This window comes from Mirounga angustirostris, unplaced genomic scaffold (assembly GCF_029215605.1).
Source record: "Mirounga angustirostris isolate CCGP_5_RB_7025 unplaced genomic scaffold, mMirAng1.0.hap1 SCAF_9, whole genome shotgun sequence".
NCBI classification, from domain to species: Eukaryota; Metazoa; Chordata; class Mammalia; order Carnivora; family Phocidae; genus Mirounga; species Mirounga angustirostris.
The window spans coordinates 3,292,723-3,309,217 of NW_026991717.1; the positions used below are offsets into that span (position 1 = coordinate 3,292,723).

A 16,495-nucleotide genomic window follows, 5' to 3' on the forward strand; every position below is an offset into this window, starting at 1 on the left:
CCCACGGAAGGTGCCGGAGGTCCCAGCGTCCCCTCTCACTGAGGATGAAGGGAGAGGAAACACCCAACCAGGAATCAAAGCCCCAATTCTGCAGTTACAGGCTACTGGCATCCCGGGGCCGGCCTCGAGAGGCCAGGACCTCAGAGCGACTCGCTGTTATCAGCTGCATTTCCCGTTTGATCCCACAATGATTTGCTCAGGTGGGCTTGTTTTTTTTAATTTTCCAAAATTTTAGTTTCTATTACAATTTTATGTTTATTATACATATAAATTATATATGCTTTCTACATACATTACACTATGATTAACTTATAACTGCCACATTTTTGAAGGAGCGATCCCTTCTCTGCACAAATTCTCAGCTCAGTCCACAGACCGACAGCTTCTGCCTTGGAGGGCTGACAGGAGCACGACCGGTCTCCCTCCCGCTCCAGTGGCTACTCCACAAGTGAGCTCAATGGCCGGTTGCGCAGTGCCCATGCCTCAAGGAAGAAATAGACCCTTGCTGCGTGCTCCAGGAACCAGTAAAGAGAGCCGGGCGTCCTCCTGGGCTTCTTGCAGTGAAGCACGCCCAGAGCAAGGCACAGAGGCTCCCTTCCAGATGCGAATCAGCAGACCGCATCTGCCCGCGGCTCCTACTTCTAACCCCCTGGTTCTGCCAGGCACGGTGCCATCCTCCATGCAGACTTGCAGATCCATTCCAGGACCTATGGGAGGGGGACAAGAGAGGGCAAGCACTGTGGCCGGAGGTCCCAGGCACATTCTCCAACCCAACCTTACTTGAGAAGCCTCACCTTCACCTGGATGCTTGTGAGGGCCCCAATGAATACAGCAGACGCTTTGGGTGACATATGGTTAAGTTGGGTCTATTCTTACATGGCTAAAACTGAAGGTAATGACCAAGTGATCAGCACATCAAACTTCCAATATTTTCGTATTTTGTATTTTTTGAAATTGCCTTTTTTTGCCTGAGATAAGACCAATTTTTGTATATCCTTCACTTATTTTGTATATCCTTCACTTATTTTGTATATCCTTCATTTATATACTTAAATTCTGACTTTAATTATACTGTTCAGATGGTTTATGTTTTTATTTGACCTGTTAACAGTCTGATATAAAATCTTCCCCAAACCATGCAGATTTCTACTTATACTTCTATTTTTGCCTCATGCACTTTGTTAGGATCACCGATAGAGTTAATCTCTGTCCATTACCCATTAACAAGGATTCTTATACCACAATATATTTCTAAAAATTCTGCATTGTTCATCAATACTGCCAAACTGACTTTCTTTTTGCTCACATTTGACTGACATACTGAGCCAAAGCTTTGGTACTTAACCCCCAGCTATTATGCTTTCTGTTTATCTTTTTAGATAGCAAACCTTTGGATTTTTTTTTTTTTTAATGGAATTTCCTTCTTCTAAAAAGCTATCTCCTCCATGGGGTATTTCATGCATTAAGTACTGCAACTGTTCTGGAAATGTGGATTTCTAGAATGATTTCTGCTCATGCTTCCAAGATTTTTTTTTAAATGTTGATTTGTGGTACCCAGACTTTTGTATTTTCTTGGTCTTATACAACACTGTGTCAGATACATGTCCTGTTTTTAATTTGGTAAGTGGTAAACTTAGAGGTTTCCACACTCAAACCTCTATCAGAATCATAAGTGATAGGCACAGAAATTTTCCAAAATCTTGGTTTTTATCCTTTCCATTCTTTTTCATCCCATAGTTACCATAAAACTTGCTTAACATCAACCCTTCCCCCCCACTATTGCTTCATGCTTTTTGTCTGTCATTAGTTAGTTTTAATTTTAAAACTATGACAATTTCTCCGTTCTTGGATTCTGTTTTAATTCACTTCCTCCACAGAGTACCTTCAAACGGGATTCTCAGAAAGACCTGCAGACCTACTGACCCATCCATCCTGGCCTATCTTCCCGAACGACAATGTGGCCAAGCGGGAGGTTATGGGGTATCCTTGTGCATCCAAGCCGCCCAGCGGGCGGACATCAACGGCAGGAGCCGAAAACGCTGGTGTACAAAGACCAACAGAACTGCTCTAGGGAGGACTCCTGTCCCTCTTTTATAGGGTTGAGAACTCAGCTGCACTTACCTACAACCAGAGCTGGACTCTGACCTATCCAACTCAGCAGATTCTCCCGGATTCACATCTGCAACAGGACAGACTGAGGCCGTAATGCCCCGGTTCAGCCTCATGTCACACTCCTTCATCCTGTCCCCCGGTGAGAGTTTCAACCACCCTCCAAATTCTGAAATGTGCTCCTTTCCCACCTTTTGGGACACAGGAGTTGCCCCCTTTCCCTAATCATGACCCATCAGAGGGAGGCCGGCAGAAAAGCACTTCTAGTGCTTTTGTTCCCATCAGCTCCCCATAAATGAACATGTCCACTTGTCGACAACAGGCACTGTTGGACATGGACCCTAAATGCGACCTTGCTTAACGCAGGGCACTCACTCGCTGACTGACAGCACGTCCAAGTGTCCAGGGTTGTGAGGATCCCAAAGCCATCCGTGCAAGCCTCTCCCCATCCCTTCTCCTTCTACAATAAGCTGACACCAATTTCTGAGATTCAAACTAAAATTCACCTGGAATGTTCAATGATTTCTAGAAATCATTCCAAGCAAAGGACGAGCCCCCAACCCTGTGGCTCATGAGCAAAATGCTGACAGGTTAGGAAACTAATGGGCCTGACCCGGTTATATGACGGAATGAATCACTGTACTTTGTAATTCAAAGAAATTCTCAGAAATCATCTAAGCCCAACATTCTTAGTGTTCAGGTGAGGACACTGAGGCCCAAAATGGTGACAATGGCGTCATCAGCCACGCGGAAAATGGGCATATTCTCTGCAGGTTGGTAGTTTCTATTTTCATTATATGTCCGCTCTCTGACTTTCAGTATGACCTTCACAGGCACTAAGTGGACTATGGTCTTTATAACTGATGACAAACCAACAAGGAAAAATGATGGTATTATAATTTATTATCCTGTCAAGGCAAAATCTGTCCAGTCCAAAGGGAGTGAAGATCCAGTTCCTTTAAAAAAAGGAGGACAGAACAGCCAAGACCGGTTGGGCTCCTCACAGGCCATGCGCTCTGCTCAATTTCTGATCCCTTCTTCTTTCCCATTTGCAAACTGACAAATGTTTCAAGAATAGGCTCTGTTTTCCTCTGGTGCATTATGTCTGGTTCTGTTATCCCTGCTATATATGCAAGATTCAGCCCACGACTAAGTAAATCCCACTGTAGTCCCACAACCGTTCATCCAAGCTCAAGACATTTTTCACAAAGTGATAATTCTTTAATTGTATTTGGATTTTCTGATTTCACAAGTCAGTAATGGTTGTGGTTCAGAAACATAAATCAAATGCCCACCACATTCTAAACACTGACGTCACATTCCATGGCCCACAGGTACATATCCAGAAGGGGCCATCAGAAGAAACAAGGGTCCCTGTACCCCAGAGTGGAGAGCCCACTGAAGCCCCAGTCAGGAAGCATAAACTTCAGTGTCAAACAGACCTTAAACTTAGTATCAGCTCCTCTGCTTCGTGGCTGAGTGATGTTCAACATCTGCTGAATGTCTCTGAGCCTTGGATAATTCATAAGAGTATCTATTTAAAAGGACTGTCCTAAGAACTCAATGAAATAATTTAAGCAAAGTGACTAGCTTAACACCTAGCATGGGTACACCCGAATAAAGTTAGCTTCTTTCCATACTAGCTTCTGCTAGTGCAGACAGCAAAAGTTAATAGAAATGTATTTGCTCACATATTACACACAAATAACCTCCAGAGTATATAAGAAACTGCCAGGATGCACTAGTTTCCTGTAGGGAAATGAAATGAAAACCTAAGAGACAGGGAGACAGGGTGGGAGACTTTTTTTCATGGTCTCCCAGGGATACATTTTTGTACCTTTTCAATTTTAAATTTATTCAAAATTAAAGTTCTAAACAAATCATTTTACATAAAATCTATAAAGAAATGCAAGACTGGTTCAAGATTCAAAAAGTAATCAATGTAATCCACTATATTAACAAGTTAAAGGAGAAAAATCCTATGATTACATTAACTGATGCAGAAAAAGCGTTTGACAAAATTTGACACCCCTTCATAAAAATGACTCTGAGAAAAAAAGGAATACAGGGGAACTTCCTCAAATTGATAAAGAACATTTAAAAATAACCCACAGCTAACCTTACACTCAATGGTGAAGGCCTCAGTACTTCCCTCTAAGATCAGAACAAGGCCAGGATGCCCACTCTCCCTGCTCTTTAACAGTCCTGAAAGCTCCTGGCAGAGCAGTGAGGCCAGAAGGGGAAAGGAAGTGGCAAGTAAAGGAGGGAATACAGCAGCCCCTGTTGGCAGGTGACAGGCCTGCCTTGTAGAAAATGCCAAGGAATCCACAAAGAACTCTAGTGAGTGAGTTTAGCAAGGTCACGGTATACAAGAGCGACATACAAAAACCAATAAACTGTATTTCCAAAAGGTAGGAATGAATATGTGAGCACCAAAATTAAAAATATAATACCATTTCTAATTGATCAGAAACAATGAAAAATTAGGTCCAAGTCCAATATAATATATACAGGGCTTTATGTTGAAAACTACAAACTGTTAATGAAAGAAATCAAAGAAAATCTTTAAAAAATTGAGAAACACAGTGTTCATGGATTAGAAAGTAAAATGTAGCAAAGATGTCAATTCTCAAATGGATATAGAAGTTTCCCCAATACTTTTTCAATAAAAACCCTAGCAACATTTTTTTGCAGATATAGGCAAAGATTATTATAAAATGTACATAGAGGGGTCCCTGGGTGGCTCAGTCGTTAAGCGTCTGCCTTCAGCTCAGGTCATGATCCCAGGGTCCTGGGATCGAGCCCCGCGTCAGGCTCCTTCCTCAGCGGGAAGCCTGCTTCTCCCTCTCCCTCTGCTGCTCCCCCTGCTTGTGTTCTTTGTCAAATAAATAAATAAAATCTTAAAAACAAAATAAAATAAAATGTACACAGAGAGGCACAGACCCTTGAACAGCTGAAATAATCTCCAAAAACAGGAATGTGGGCTGAAACAACCCACCTACTCTCAAGACTTGTTAGATACTCACAGTAATCAAGACTGTATGGTACTGGTGGAAGGATAGACGCACAGATCAAGGAAATAGAACAGAACACTCAGAAGTAGATCCACACAGGTATCCAACTGATGTCCAACGGATTTTGACAAAGGTATACAAGCAATCCAGTGGGGAAGGTATAATGGTGCTGGACTAACTGGACATCTATAGCCCAAAAAAGAACCTTGACCCAAGTCTCTCATCGTATACAGAAAATTAACTCAGAATGGATCACAGACTTAAATGTAGAAAGTAAAACTATTAATCTTTTAGAAAAAACTATGAGAGAAAATCATCAGGAGACAAAATCCTAGCCATGCGGGATTCTTAGATTTGACTTTAAAAGCATAATTTATAGGGGCGCCTGGGTGGTGCAGTCAGTTAAGCACCTGACTCTTGGTTTCAACTCAGGTGGTGATCTCATGGGTAGTAAGATGGAGCCCCGCACTGGGATCCGTGCTCAGCCCGGAGTCTGCTTGAGTTTCTCTCTCTCTCCCTCTGCTCCTCCCCACAAAGGTTCTCTCTCTGAAGTAAAAATAAATAAATCCACCCAAATTCTGCTCTATGAAAGACATTGTTAAAAGGATGAAACATCAAACTATAGACTAAAAGAAACTATTTATAAAACACATATGAGGGGCGCCTGAGTGGCTCAGTCATTAAGCGTCTGCCTTTGGCTCAGGTCATGATCCCAGGGTCCTGGGATGGAGCCCCGCATCGGGCTCCCTGCTCAGCGGGAAGCCTGCTTCTCCCTCTCCTGCTCCCCCTGCTTGTGTTCCCTCTCTCGCTGTGTCTCTGTCTGTCAAATAAATAAAATCTTAAAAAAAAAAAAAAAAACACATATGAGACAAAGGACTAGTATCTAGAAGATAAAAAGAACTCTCAAAATTCAACAGTAAAAAAAACAAACAATACAATTAGAAAAGGACTACACAGCAAAGGAGATCATCAATAAAATGAAAAGGCAATTTATGGGATGGGAGAAAATATTTCCAAATCCTATATCTGAAAAGGGATTAATAACTAAAATATATAAAGGGCTCATACAACTCAACAGCAAAAAAAACCAAAGAATGCAATTTAAAAATGGGCAAAGGAACTGAAGAGACATTTTTCCAAAGAAGATGTACAGATGGCCCACAGACACGAGATGCTCAACATCACTCAGCATTAGGGAAATGCCAATCCAACCATAACCAGATATCACCCTACATTTGTCAGAATGGCCACTATCAAAAAGATAAGGACTAACAAGTGTTGGCGAGGATGTGGCCACAGACAACCCTCGTTCCCCGCTGGTGGGGATGGAATTGGTGCAGCCAGGATGGAAAAGAGTATGGAGGCTCCCTGAAAAATGAAGAATAGAACTACCATAGGATTTGGTAGTTCTACTTCTGGGTACTTATCTGGGGGGAAAAAAAAAAAAGAACTTGAGAAGACGTATGTAACCCCCCGTTCACTGCCAACATTATTTACAATAGCTAAGACATGGAAGCAACCTAAGTGTCCATCAAGAGATGAACGGATAAAGATGTGTATCATATATAATATATCCTATCATATACACACATATAATATCATATGCATCATACCACATAATCATATATATAATCTGTGGAATCAAAAAACAAAAAAACAAAACCAACACAAGAGCCTCCTAGATACGGGGAACAGACTGGTGGTTGCCAGAGGCAGAGGTGGGGGACGAAATGGGTGAAGGGGGTCAAAAGGTACGCTGACTTACAAAACACATTAGCTCAGAGGATGTCGTGTACAGCACATGAGAGAACAGTTAAATACAGTACAGCATATTTGAAAGCCGCTCAGAGAGTCAATCTTCGACATCCTTACTACAGGAAACAAACGTTCTGTACCAGCGTATGGAAAACTACACTTATCGTGGTGGTCATTTCACAGTCTATACAAATACGGAATCATTCTGTTGTACACTTGAAACTAATACAATGTTGCATGCTATTCATACACACCTCACTGAAAAATGAAAGAGAAAAGGAAAGAAAATAAGGCAAGGACACGAAGAGACGTCTCACCTGAGGACACACAGGACAAATGGGCACAGGACACAATGTTCCACGGTGCTAGCGGTCAGGAAAATGCAATTAAGACCACAATAGCGTCACAATACACACTTGTCGGAATGGCTAAAAGAAAGTGACACCACTAAATAGCCGTGACAATGTGGAGGGACTAGATCACCTCACTGTGGGTGGGGTGTAAAATGGCGCCTCTTCTGGAAAACCAACACTAAACCTACAACTGCCATATGACCCAGCAAGCACACTCCCATGCATTCATCCCGGAGAAATGAGAACTTACGTTCACAAAAAAACCTACACGTGAACATTTGTGGTAGCGTCACTCACAACAGCCCCAAACTGGGAAAACCCCAGATGTTGTTCATGCTCGAACAGCACCCACCCCAGGGAATACTGCTCAGCCACAGAAAGGAACCAACAGCTGATACATGCAACAACTGAGTTACGTCTCTAGAATTCCACTGCCCGAAAAGAAGCCAATCCAGAAAAGGTTACATAATGTGTGATTGTTTTTATAACATTGTCGAGATGACAAATGATGCAAACGGAAGACACCTGTGACTCCAGGGGTTAAGGGGGAGCAGGGGTGTGAAGGAAGCAGGGTGGCTTTATTAGGGAAGGATCTTCGCTGGGATGGACAGTATCAATGTCAATATTCTGGCCGTGACATCGTGCTCCAGCTTTGCAAGATGCTACCGCTGGGGGGATACTAGGTAAAGGGTACAAGAGGACTCTATTCTTTCTTACAGCTCTGTTTCAATCAATCATTATCTCAACAATAAAAACTTTCATTAAAGAAATCACTCGTATACACCGTCCACGCGGAGAGATCGAAGGAGAGCCGAAGAGACTTACCCGAAGCCCCACCCGTCTATTGCACTCGTAAACACCACATTGCCCTGATCCGGAGAGAAGTAGAGGTGAGAGTCATCCGTGTCCTCCAAGCCAGTGCTCCAGTCATACACTTGCTCTCCTGGGTCAGAACTTGGATTCACTTGGGATTCAGTCTCTCTCTCTGCTCTTTCTTCTAGGACTTTAGAAGTAAAAAGAGTTCCTGTGAGTGCATTAATCTAGGAGAGAGCGTAAAATGGCAGAGTGTCACTACATGCTTAGCACACCTGTGGTGGGAGACGCGCTGTCTAGAACCATCAGTCAGTTTGGGCTCCATGGATGGAGTTGATATTTACAACAATAATTAACCTGTTATCAACCCGTTCCTTGCAAACCCAGCAAGACTAAATTGTATGGCTTCTGTGAGGTCGTTTTATGACCCGAGGGAGTGGCGTCCGCAACATGGGGCCTGGTGTCACTAGGAACTCATGACTCCACGATCCTAGTTCAGAGCCTGAGCCCGCTCCCTCGCCAGTTCTCACACCTGGACTTGTCACCACTCTCCTCAGGCCCTTTTCCTTCCTGCCAATCCTTAGCTATTTCCCTCCCAAGTAAGTGACCTTATTTCCTACCACAGAGAGAAGATGGAACCTATTATTCAGAAATCCTGTAAGCTCCCGGGATTCCAACCGACCAGCCCGTGTCTGTCTGCAAAGACCGCTGGTCCCTCTCCTTCGGCCTCCCTGGTGCCCTTCCTTGTCTGATTCTGTAGGGAATTAGATCCATCCATTGATCCACGCTTTCTCGCTGCTCTACTTTGATCCCTTCCTCCCTTTGGCAAATAACTCTTCTCAACTGGTCTCATCAGTGGTACCCCACCGTTCTGAAGAAAGTCCAAACCTCCACGTGTGACACACAACGTTCCCCATAATGGAAACCCTATATTCCTTCCTACTCCCGCCTCCTGCTTCCCATGATCCCACTCTTCAGCAACAGCAAGTCACACGCGCTCTTTGAATGAAACATCCTACTATGCTTTTTCCTGCGTTTACTTTGTATATCTTATTTCTTCTCTCCTAAACGCCCCGGCCATTAACTACTCCCGACCTTTTTCCATCTCAAGACTTCTGTCCCATGACTCTTCCTAACTCTCCTCCCTCTGACCTGGTCTGGGTGAGGCAGCCCTCATTCACGTTTTCCAACCACACCCACGCTTCACGCTGCTCTCGAAAGATCTCTTTAAAGGTCTCCCCACCACACCTCAACATCTTTGAAGACAGGGACTCTGACCTGTCGGGACATTCACACTCCCCAGCACACAACGGACATCCCAGAATTCATTTATTCAACATATAGTTATGTAAATGTCTGCTGGGCAAATACATAAATGGTTGGGCAAAATGTCACCTAAAGGCGGGTCATAAAAAAAACCAAGGAGCCTCCTAACATGGCTTCACTTTAGAACAAAGCTATAAGCTTTTTAGCAAGAGAGCTTCAAAACCTATTACCCAAGCTTTGTACTCGAGGGTGCTTCCGGGGGGTGGAGGGGACTCCTGAAGGGAGGCCAGTCCCGCTGTCTCTGCTGTAGTACGAGGATCTAGGACACAGCAGTCCTCAGCCTAAGGACGCGAACTTCTGTGGCAACCTACCAGCTTCCTTCCAAGTCTTCTTAGAGCCCCAGTCTTTAAAACCCTGAAGTAAAGGAGGAGATACCTGCTCTAAAATATTCTTGAGGTGAGAATAGGCTTCCTGCGGGGTCAATTTCAGTTCCACTATCAAGCGATCTATCTTATTGATCACCAAAACTGGGCGGATGTTTTCAAGCCAGGCCTGTCGCAGAACAGCCTGTGTCTGATGAAAACAGAAAGGCAAATGTAAAACTCACGATTTGAAATAAAGCACATGAGAAAATCCTGAATCATAATCCGCTCATTTCCATTCTCTTGTATCACAACAGGTGCTCCCCACACACTCACGAAGTCTACATCACAGAAGGAAAGAACAACAGACAAGAAATTGCCCTTGCCTTTATGGAACTGACGATTTAAGAAGGATAAATAAAATTGTGCAGAGTCTACTGAATAACGAGAAAACAAACAAATGCTCATGTTGCCAAAACACAGGCCAGAAAACCAGAGCATCCCCTGGAAGGCCCCACGTGCACCTTGCTGACCGCCCCCACAGCGTTAACCTCCGTTCTGCTCTTCTGGAGTCAGGTGTACTAACGAGACTTATCTTGTCAGGACAGAGACTAAGGCTGTGCTTCTTGGGCTGGGGGACTGACACCCTCAGGGGAAACCAGAGGGGATGTGACAGGACAGTTACGGCACTTCTTGGAATTATCAAATTCCGTCCATTTGAGTAATTTAAAGCTTTTCTCATTCTTTTTAAAAAATATTACAACAAACAAGGGTATGTTAAGAAGTGGGATACAAAGGTGACAACATTTTTCGAGATAAAACGTTAGGCCTCCAAACAAGTCCTTGTAAGAACCGAGCTTGGAGAACCACTCCAAGGTCCATGCCCAGCACATCACCCTGGTGAACTTTTCCACCTTTGGTGCAAAGGAGAAACACTAGCTGGAGGGCACGGAGGATAGAGAGAGAGAAGGGGTAGGGGGCGGGAGTGGATGTGTAGGTGGAAGCCAACAGAAGAGAATTTTCCGTAGGGATGAAATGGCTCAGTATCTTGCCATCAACCACTTCTCCCAGTTCAGAATCCTCCCCAAATTCAGCATCTCTCCAACTCTGGCCAAGTCCCTCTCTGAGAGGGCATCACAGATGCTTCCAGGTACTTAAAGTCATCCTCGCCAAGATCCCTTCTGGGCGCGGGTGACTTAATGCCATCACAGACTGGAACATTATGGAATGAAATGTAAAACCAACTTTCTGACTGTCAGTGAACCGTCTAAAATGGCACAGAGCCATCAGCGGCCAGTCCCTCCTGTTTTCCCCGCCTCCTTTATTTGACCCGTTACGTATTTCCACATTACGACCTACTACCTGTGGACAGACTCCTTCCACGGCATCGACCACGATGATGCACCCGTCACAAATGCGGACAGCTGTGGAGACTTCCGAGGAGAAGTCCACGTGTCCTGGAGAGTCTATCAGATTAATCAGGTACTCCTCGTTATCTAAAATAGAATTTGAAAACACACATTTTCAGTTGTGCAGGTACACGATCTTCTCCCGGAGGCGTTCTAGAATAAGAAAGGTGCTAAGAAATGACTGAATAAAGCTAAAGAAGCCAAAAAAGCTCAATCAACAGCTGTCGTTCCAACTTAGGAATTCTCACTGATGGAACTATTGATTCCAAGGAGCATCTATAGAAAACATTGAGGACTTTATTATTCCCAAAGTTACCACTTCCTAAGAGCTTAGTGTGAGCCAGGAACTGGGCTAAACACTTTTCATTGTGCTAATCACACATGTCTTCCTGAATCCTTACAGTATCCCTGCAAGATAAATGTTACTATTTCACTCCACAGATTTCAAGTGGAGACTAAAAGAAACCAATGCCAGGGCATAAAAGCTGTTCAAAGGGGGCCAAAACGGGAAATGCCAATTTAAAAAGACACAAAGCACTTGGCCACTGCTTCCCTTCAAGCTCTCGGAGAGCGGGCTGTGAACCTGAGATTTAGATTCAATTCTCCAAAAATTTAAGGAGGAGTTACTATGTGCCAAGCAAGGTGCTTTGTGCTCACACACAGACTGTACCTCCTTTTAGCCTCTTGACAAACAGGAGTATTGAGGTTTTAGTAGGATGATAACTCATGCAGACTTGTCCCAAGCACTGAAAGCCCCACATCCCATCAAACCCCAAAGTCGGTCCCACATCCCATTAACTCCTAGGTCAGTCCCAGACGAGCCAGAACAATGAGCCACCCTAGGTTACAAAGACTTCACGCTGGAACATAATGAAAGAAACCATGCAGAAGAATTGTAATTCATTAGATGTCTATGCTCATTCCCCATTTGCTAAACCTGATACAGTTCTTTTTTTTTTTCTTTTAAGATTTTTTATTTATTTGAGAGAGAGCGAGCGAGCAGAGCAAACAAGAACACAAGTAGGGGGAGAGGGGCAGAGGCAGAGGGAGAAGCAGGCTCTCCACTGAGCAGGGAGCCCGATTCGGGGCTCGATCCCAGGACCCTGGGATCATGACCTGAGTTGAAGGCAGGCGCTTAACTGCCTGAGCCACCCGGGCGTCCCCACAGTTCTCTTTTAAAGGCAAAGCAACCACTGAACATGCTCAGGCTCCCCCACATACTTTACTTCTGCTCTTCCTCCTAACTCAGTGTTTTTCTACTTCCGTGTGCTGCAGAGCTACTCCAGGGCCCGAGGGCTGGATAGTACACGTTGCAGGCCCTTTAGAGGATCTGCCCCAGTGCCCTGAACCAGCTGACAACTTGCCTCACTCCCTAGCTGACAATGACACTGAGCAAGCACCACATTTGTGGACTCCGCCTGGCACCGCCGTGCTAAGCATTTTGCAGACACTGAGTCGTGTTTACTAGCAACCACCCTTTGCAGTTGTTACCATGAGCACAATTTCACAGAGCAGAAACACTAGGGCACAGAAAAGTTAAATATCTTCCTTGAGGACATCTAAGCGGAACCCGACTCCAACGTAAACTGCCTAAGATCAAACAATTCAAAACGGTAGAGTAGAAGTTCAAACCCATCTAACTCCAAAGACATACCTTTGACCACACCACTCAAGATGGCATCAAGTTCATCCCATGTGCTGAGAGTCCACTGGGGGTGAATTTCTAAACACTAGGTTAAGGATTCCAAAGTGCACCAGGGCTCAGTGGGAGAGAGTGCCACCAGTGAGCGATGGGCTGCTTCTCAGACACCACCAACCTGTCCCAGGTCTTCTAGTGCAAGGTGCGTTACAAGGAATCCTGGCTCTGCTGCACCCACCGGGGAAGGCTCCAACCAGACAGAGGACTGTGGACATCTCCAAAGAAAACCAAAGACATCAAAGGCCCAGGGCCCTGGGACAGTGGCCCCTGGGCCTCAGTGGAGCTTTTTATTGTCAGGGCTCACAGCACCCTTTGGGATAAGCCCAAGCTCTCTACCAAATAAGGCAAAGGAAAATGAGCAGCACTAGCAGGGGTCTAAGGTCCTATCAGCTCCCATCACGTAAAACAGAGGCTGTGAGATTCCTAAAATCCCTCCACATTTTCCTAGCCTAACCCTTCACTTCATAGATAAACATGCCCCCAAAGGGAAGAGATGTGCGCAGTGCCACACAAGGAGGAGCCAGCCAGAAACACACCCAGGTCGGTCTAATGACCTTAGCCACTTCCTATAGAGGTCTTAGATTCCTTTATACGTTGCAGCTGGGGAAACAACACTTGCTCGCTCATTTGGATGAAGTCCAGACTCTAGTGTGGGAGAACTGTAAGCGCTCTCCCACCCTGCCTGACAACAGCCGGGCCTGAGACAGAACTTCCAGAGCCTGTGTCTGCTGTCAGGTCCCTTACAGAATTTAAAAATGCATCCACAGAGAAACTTCGGGCTTCCTACATAATAGTGCTTTTGCCTTTTATTGGGGTTACAGACCTTTTAGATGACGTTCAGAAAAACAAACACATCTACCTACCGATCCACCTATCTATCTATCCACCTGCCTATCTACCCTCCCCTAATTATGCATCCAATTCCAGACCCCTTGAAATTTATTCAAGGACAGCAAGTTCAGATCCCAAAAACAGAAAGCTAGTGATATACCAAGTGTTTTCACCTGCAAATAGGCAACATAAAAAATAAGACTGTGTGACCAAAAACCTTTGGGAAATGCGGGGCGGGGGGGTGGGGGGTTCGGGGTGAGGAAGAGGCTCACAACACACGTATGTACTAAAGGCTCAGAGAAGCTCTGTAATAAAGAAGCCTGACTTCCCAAATGTACCTGACGAGAGAGAGGCTTCGGTCCGTGGTCACCCACACAGCTGAGAAGCACAGAGCTCAGCACACAGCAGGTCTCTGACTTTCAATGACTTTTTTTATCTTCACTCTTTCCAAGTAACTTCAAACTAAATTTCAAAGGTAGGGAAAAGAAGTCCAATATCCATCAGAGAAAAGAAAAAAAAAAACAGCCGTAAACCCAACTCTTCTGCTGTCTTCAGCTACGCTGTGCCTCTTTAAGACTTGTGTCCCTGAATGCCATCTACCACCGTTTGTGTGTGTGGAGCATCAAACACACACACACAAATAAAAACAAAATAAAACAAAACAAAAACGGGTGTGGGGTTGATCACGTTAGATATTATGACTCCTGCTAAAGGAAATTTTAACTTCTAGGCATGCTAAATGACTTTTCTGATTTGCCACACGGTCCTAAAGGTGCATATGGACCGACTCCTGCTAGCGCATTAAGCCATACTTCCCAGGCATTCCAAAACACACCTCTTCATTTCAGGGACTGCTCTAATCCGCAGAGCGCCAACCCATTTTTTTTTTTTCATGTTCCAGGAGACTGGGGAAAAGAAAAAGCTGGAAGCCCTGAAGTTAATCGTGGCAGGTATCTTGCAGACAGTTTCTGCTCACGGGGGTTATGGGAAAATCGTCCCTCCCATGCCCGTGAGTCCTCCAGGCTTAGGGTGCCACGGGTAATTGCCTCACGGAAGGTGCATATCTGTCACCAGTGCCTGCCAAAGGTCTCCTCTATGAAGAGGAAAACTTCACAAGGTCATGTTCAATTTCTGAAACACGGAAGACGTTCGCTAGCGCGCACACACAAAAAGCCGACAGGAGACAACGTGCCTTCAAACAAAGGGAGATGTCCATCCACTCATGGCCGAAGATCCGCATTTCATGTAAGTGTCTCTTCTGTTCTGGCATGTTAGGAGAACACTAAATCTCACAACAACGGTATCAGGAACACGGACAAAACCCAAGCCATGTGAGAACACGTTCCCTGGCACATTACTTACAGAACATGCAACACTTACGGACAAAAGTTAGGCCCCAACTAAATGGTAACCACAGGAGTTTCCACAGGAAGTTTCCACAGGAAATACCACTACTATCCCTTTCTATTTTAAAGTAGTATATAAGATTATAGTAAATCAACTGATATGGTTCATTATTTCAGGGACCTGAAATAATGATGCATTTTATCTCGTATTTGCCGACACAGGTAACAGGTCTCTGCAGGGGAACCGAGTGGGTCTTCGTGAGAAGGCTGTTACAAGAAGAGATCGTGGGGGGTTGATCCTGATGGTATGAATGTCAGAAGTGAGGTGGTTTAGGGAGGAGTGAGACAATGACCTACAAACAACTATGAATGACAAACAAATGAAGTTTTCTTGTCGCATGGCCCCATCCCGAAGTCCTCTCCAGACCCTCCCCCCGACATGAAACAAAGGAGACCACATGTGGGCCACCTCTGACTACAGGTGACCTCACCGGCTTGTGGTTTTTCTCGGCGTGCCCATCCGGGCCAGCCACTCGGTACTGGGGCCGCACCCTGAACTCTGACATCACTAGGAACCTCGCCACCTTTGAAATCCTGCTGCGTGGGTAGGAAATCTAGCAATTACATGACTACACTGTCTTGACCTTTCTACTTACTGACATTTTTGCCTGTAAGGATAAAATAAGACCCAGAATAAAGAAGCCTTGTGTAAAAAAAAAAAAAAAGGGTTGATGTTCATCTCTTGGAACTTACGTCAGGGTTCCAAACCTTGGCAACCTGCTTAGAACCGGTGTTTACTTCAACCTGGAGGGAAAGTCAGAGACCAAGGGCTATCTTTCGCTCAATTTCACACGGGTCGTACGTGTCACTACTGTAAGCTGCTGCAAGACTGAAAGCAGCACGCCCCCGACCAAGACAGGGCTAGGGGAACGTGGGGCGGGAAGGATGAATGAGCATCTGTTTTCAAGATGAGACAGACTGGAGTGAGCATCCTTAAAAGCTAATGGTCAATAGATCACATCCTAGGTCATAAATCAGGTCTCAACCGGTACCAAAAGATTGCGATCATTCCCTGCCTATTTTCAGACACAATGCTTTGAAACTAGAACTCAATCACAAGAGGAAAGTCAGAAAGAACTCAAATACATGGAGGCTAAAGAGCATCCTACTGAAGAATGAATGGGTCAACCAGGAAATTAAAGAAGAATTAAAAAAATACATGGAAACCAATGAAAATGAAAACACAACTATTCAAAAATCTTTGGGATGCAGCAAAGGCAGTCCTGAGAGGCAAGTATATAGCAATACAAGCCTTTCTCAAGAAACAAGAAAGGTCTCAAGTACACAACCTAACCCTACACCTAAAGGAGCTGGAGAAAGAACAGCAAATAAAGCCTAAACCCAGCAGGAGAAGAGAAATCATAAAGATCAGAGCAGAAATCAATGAAATAGAAACTAAAAGAACAGTAGAACAGATCAACGAAACTAGGAGCTGGTTCTTTGAAAGAATTAACAAGATTGATAAACCCCTGGCCAGA

General features: G+C 44.6%; 1 protein-coding gene across 10 annotated transcripts in view; it reads right to left on the reverse strand.

Moving 5' to 3' along the window:
- Positions 1 to 16,495, reverse strand: part of EFL1 (elongation factor like GTPase 1) — a 139,000-nt gene that overhangs the window by 105,220 nt on the left and 17,285 nt on the right. For 9 of the 10 annotated variants that reach the window (XR_010404799.1, XR_010404801.1, XR_010404800.1 and 6 more), the window contains 3 exons: positions 11,035 to 11,168; positions 9,746 to 9,883; positions 8,057 to 8,271 (listed from right to left, as the gene is read on the reverse strand). Coding sequence is in view for 7 of the 10 variants with exons in the window: in XM_064569797.1 (XP_064425867.1) it covers positions 8,057 to 8,271; positions 9,746 to 9,883; positions 11,035 to 11,168 (487 nt within the window). In the remaining 3 variants the exon portion in view is untranslated. The remainder of the gene's footprint in view (positions 1 to 8,056; positions 8,272 to 9,745; positions 9,884 to 11,034; positions 11,169 to 16,495) is intronic. The other variant, XM_064569794.1, reaches the window with a different exon arrangement.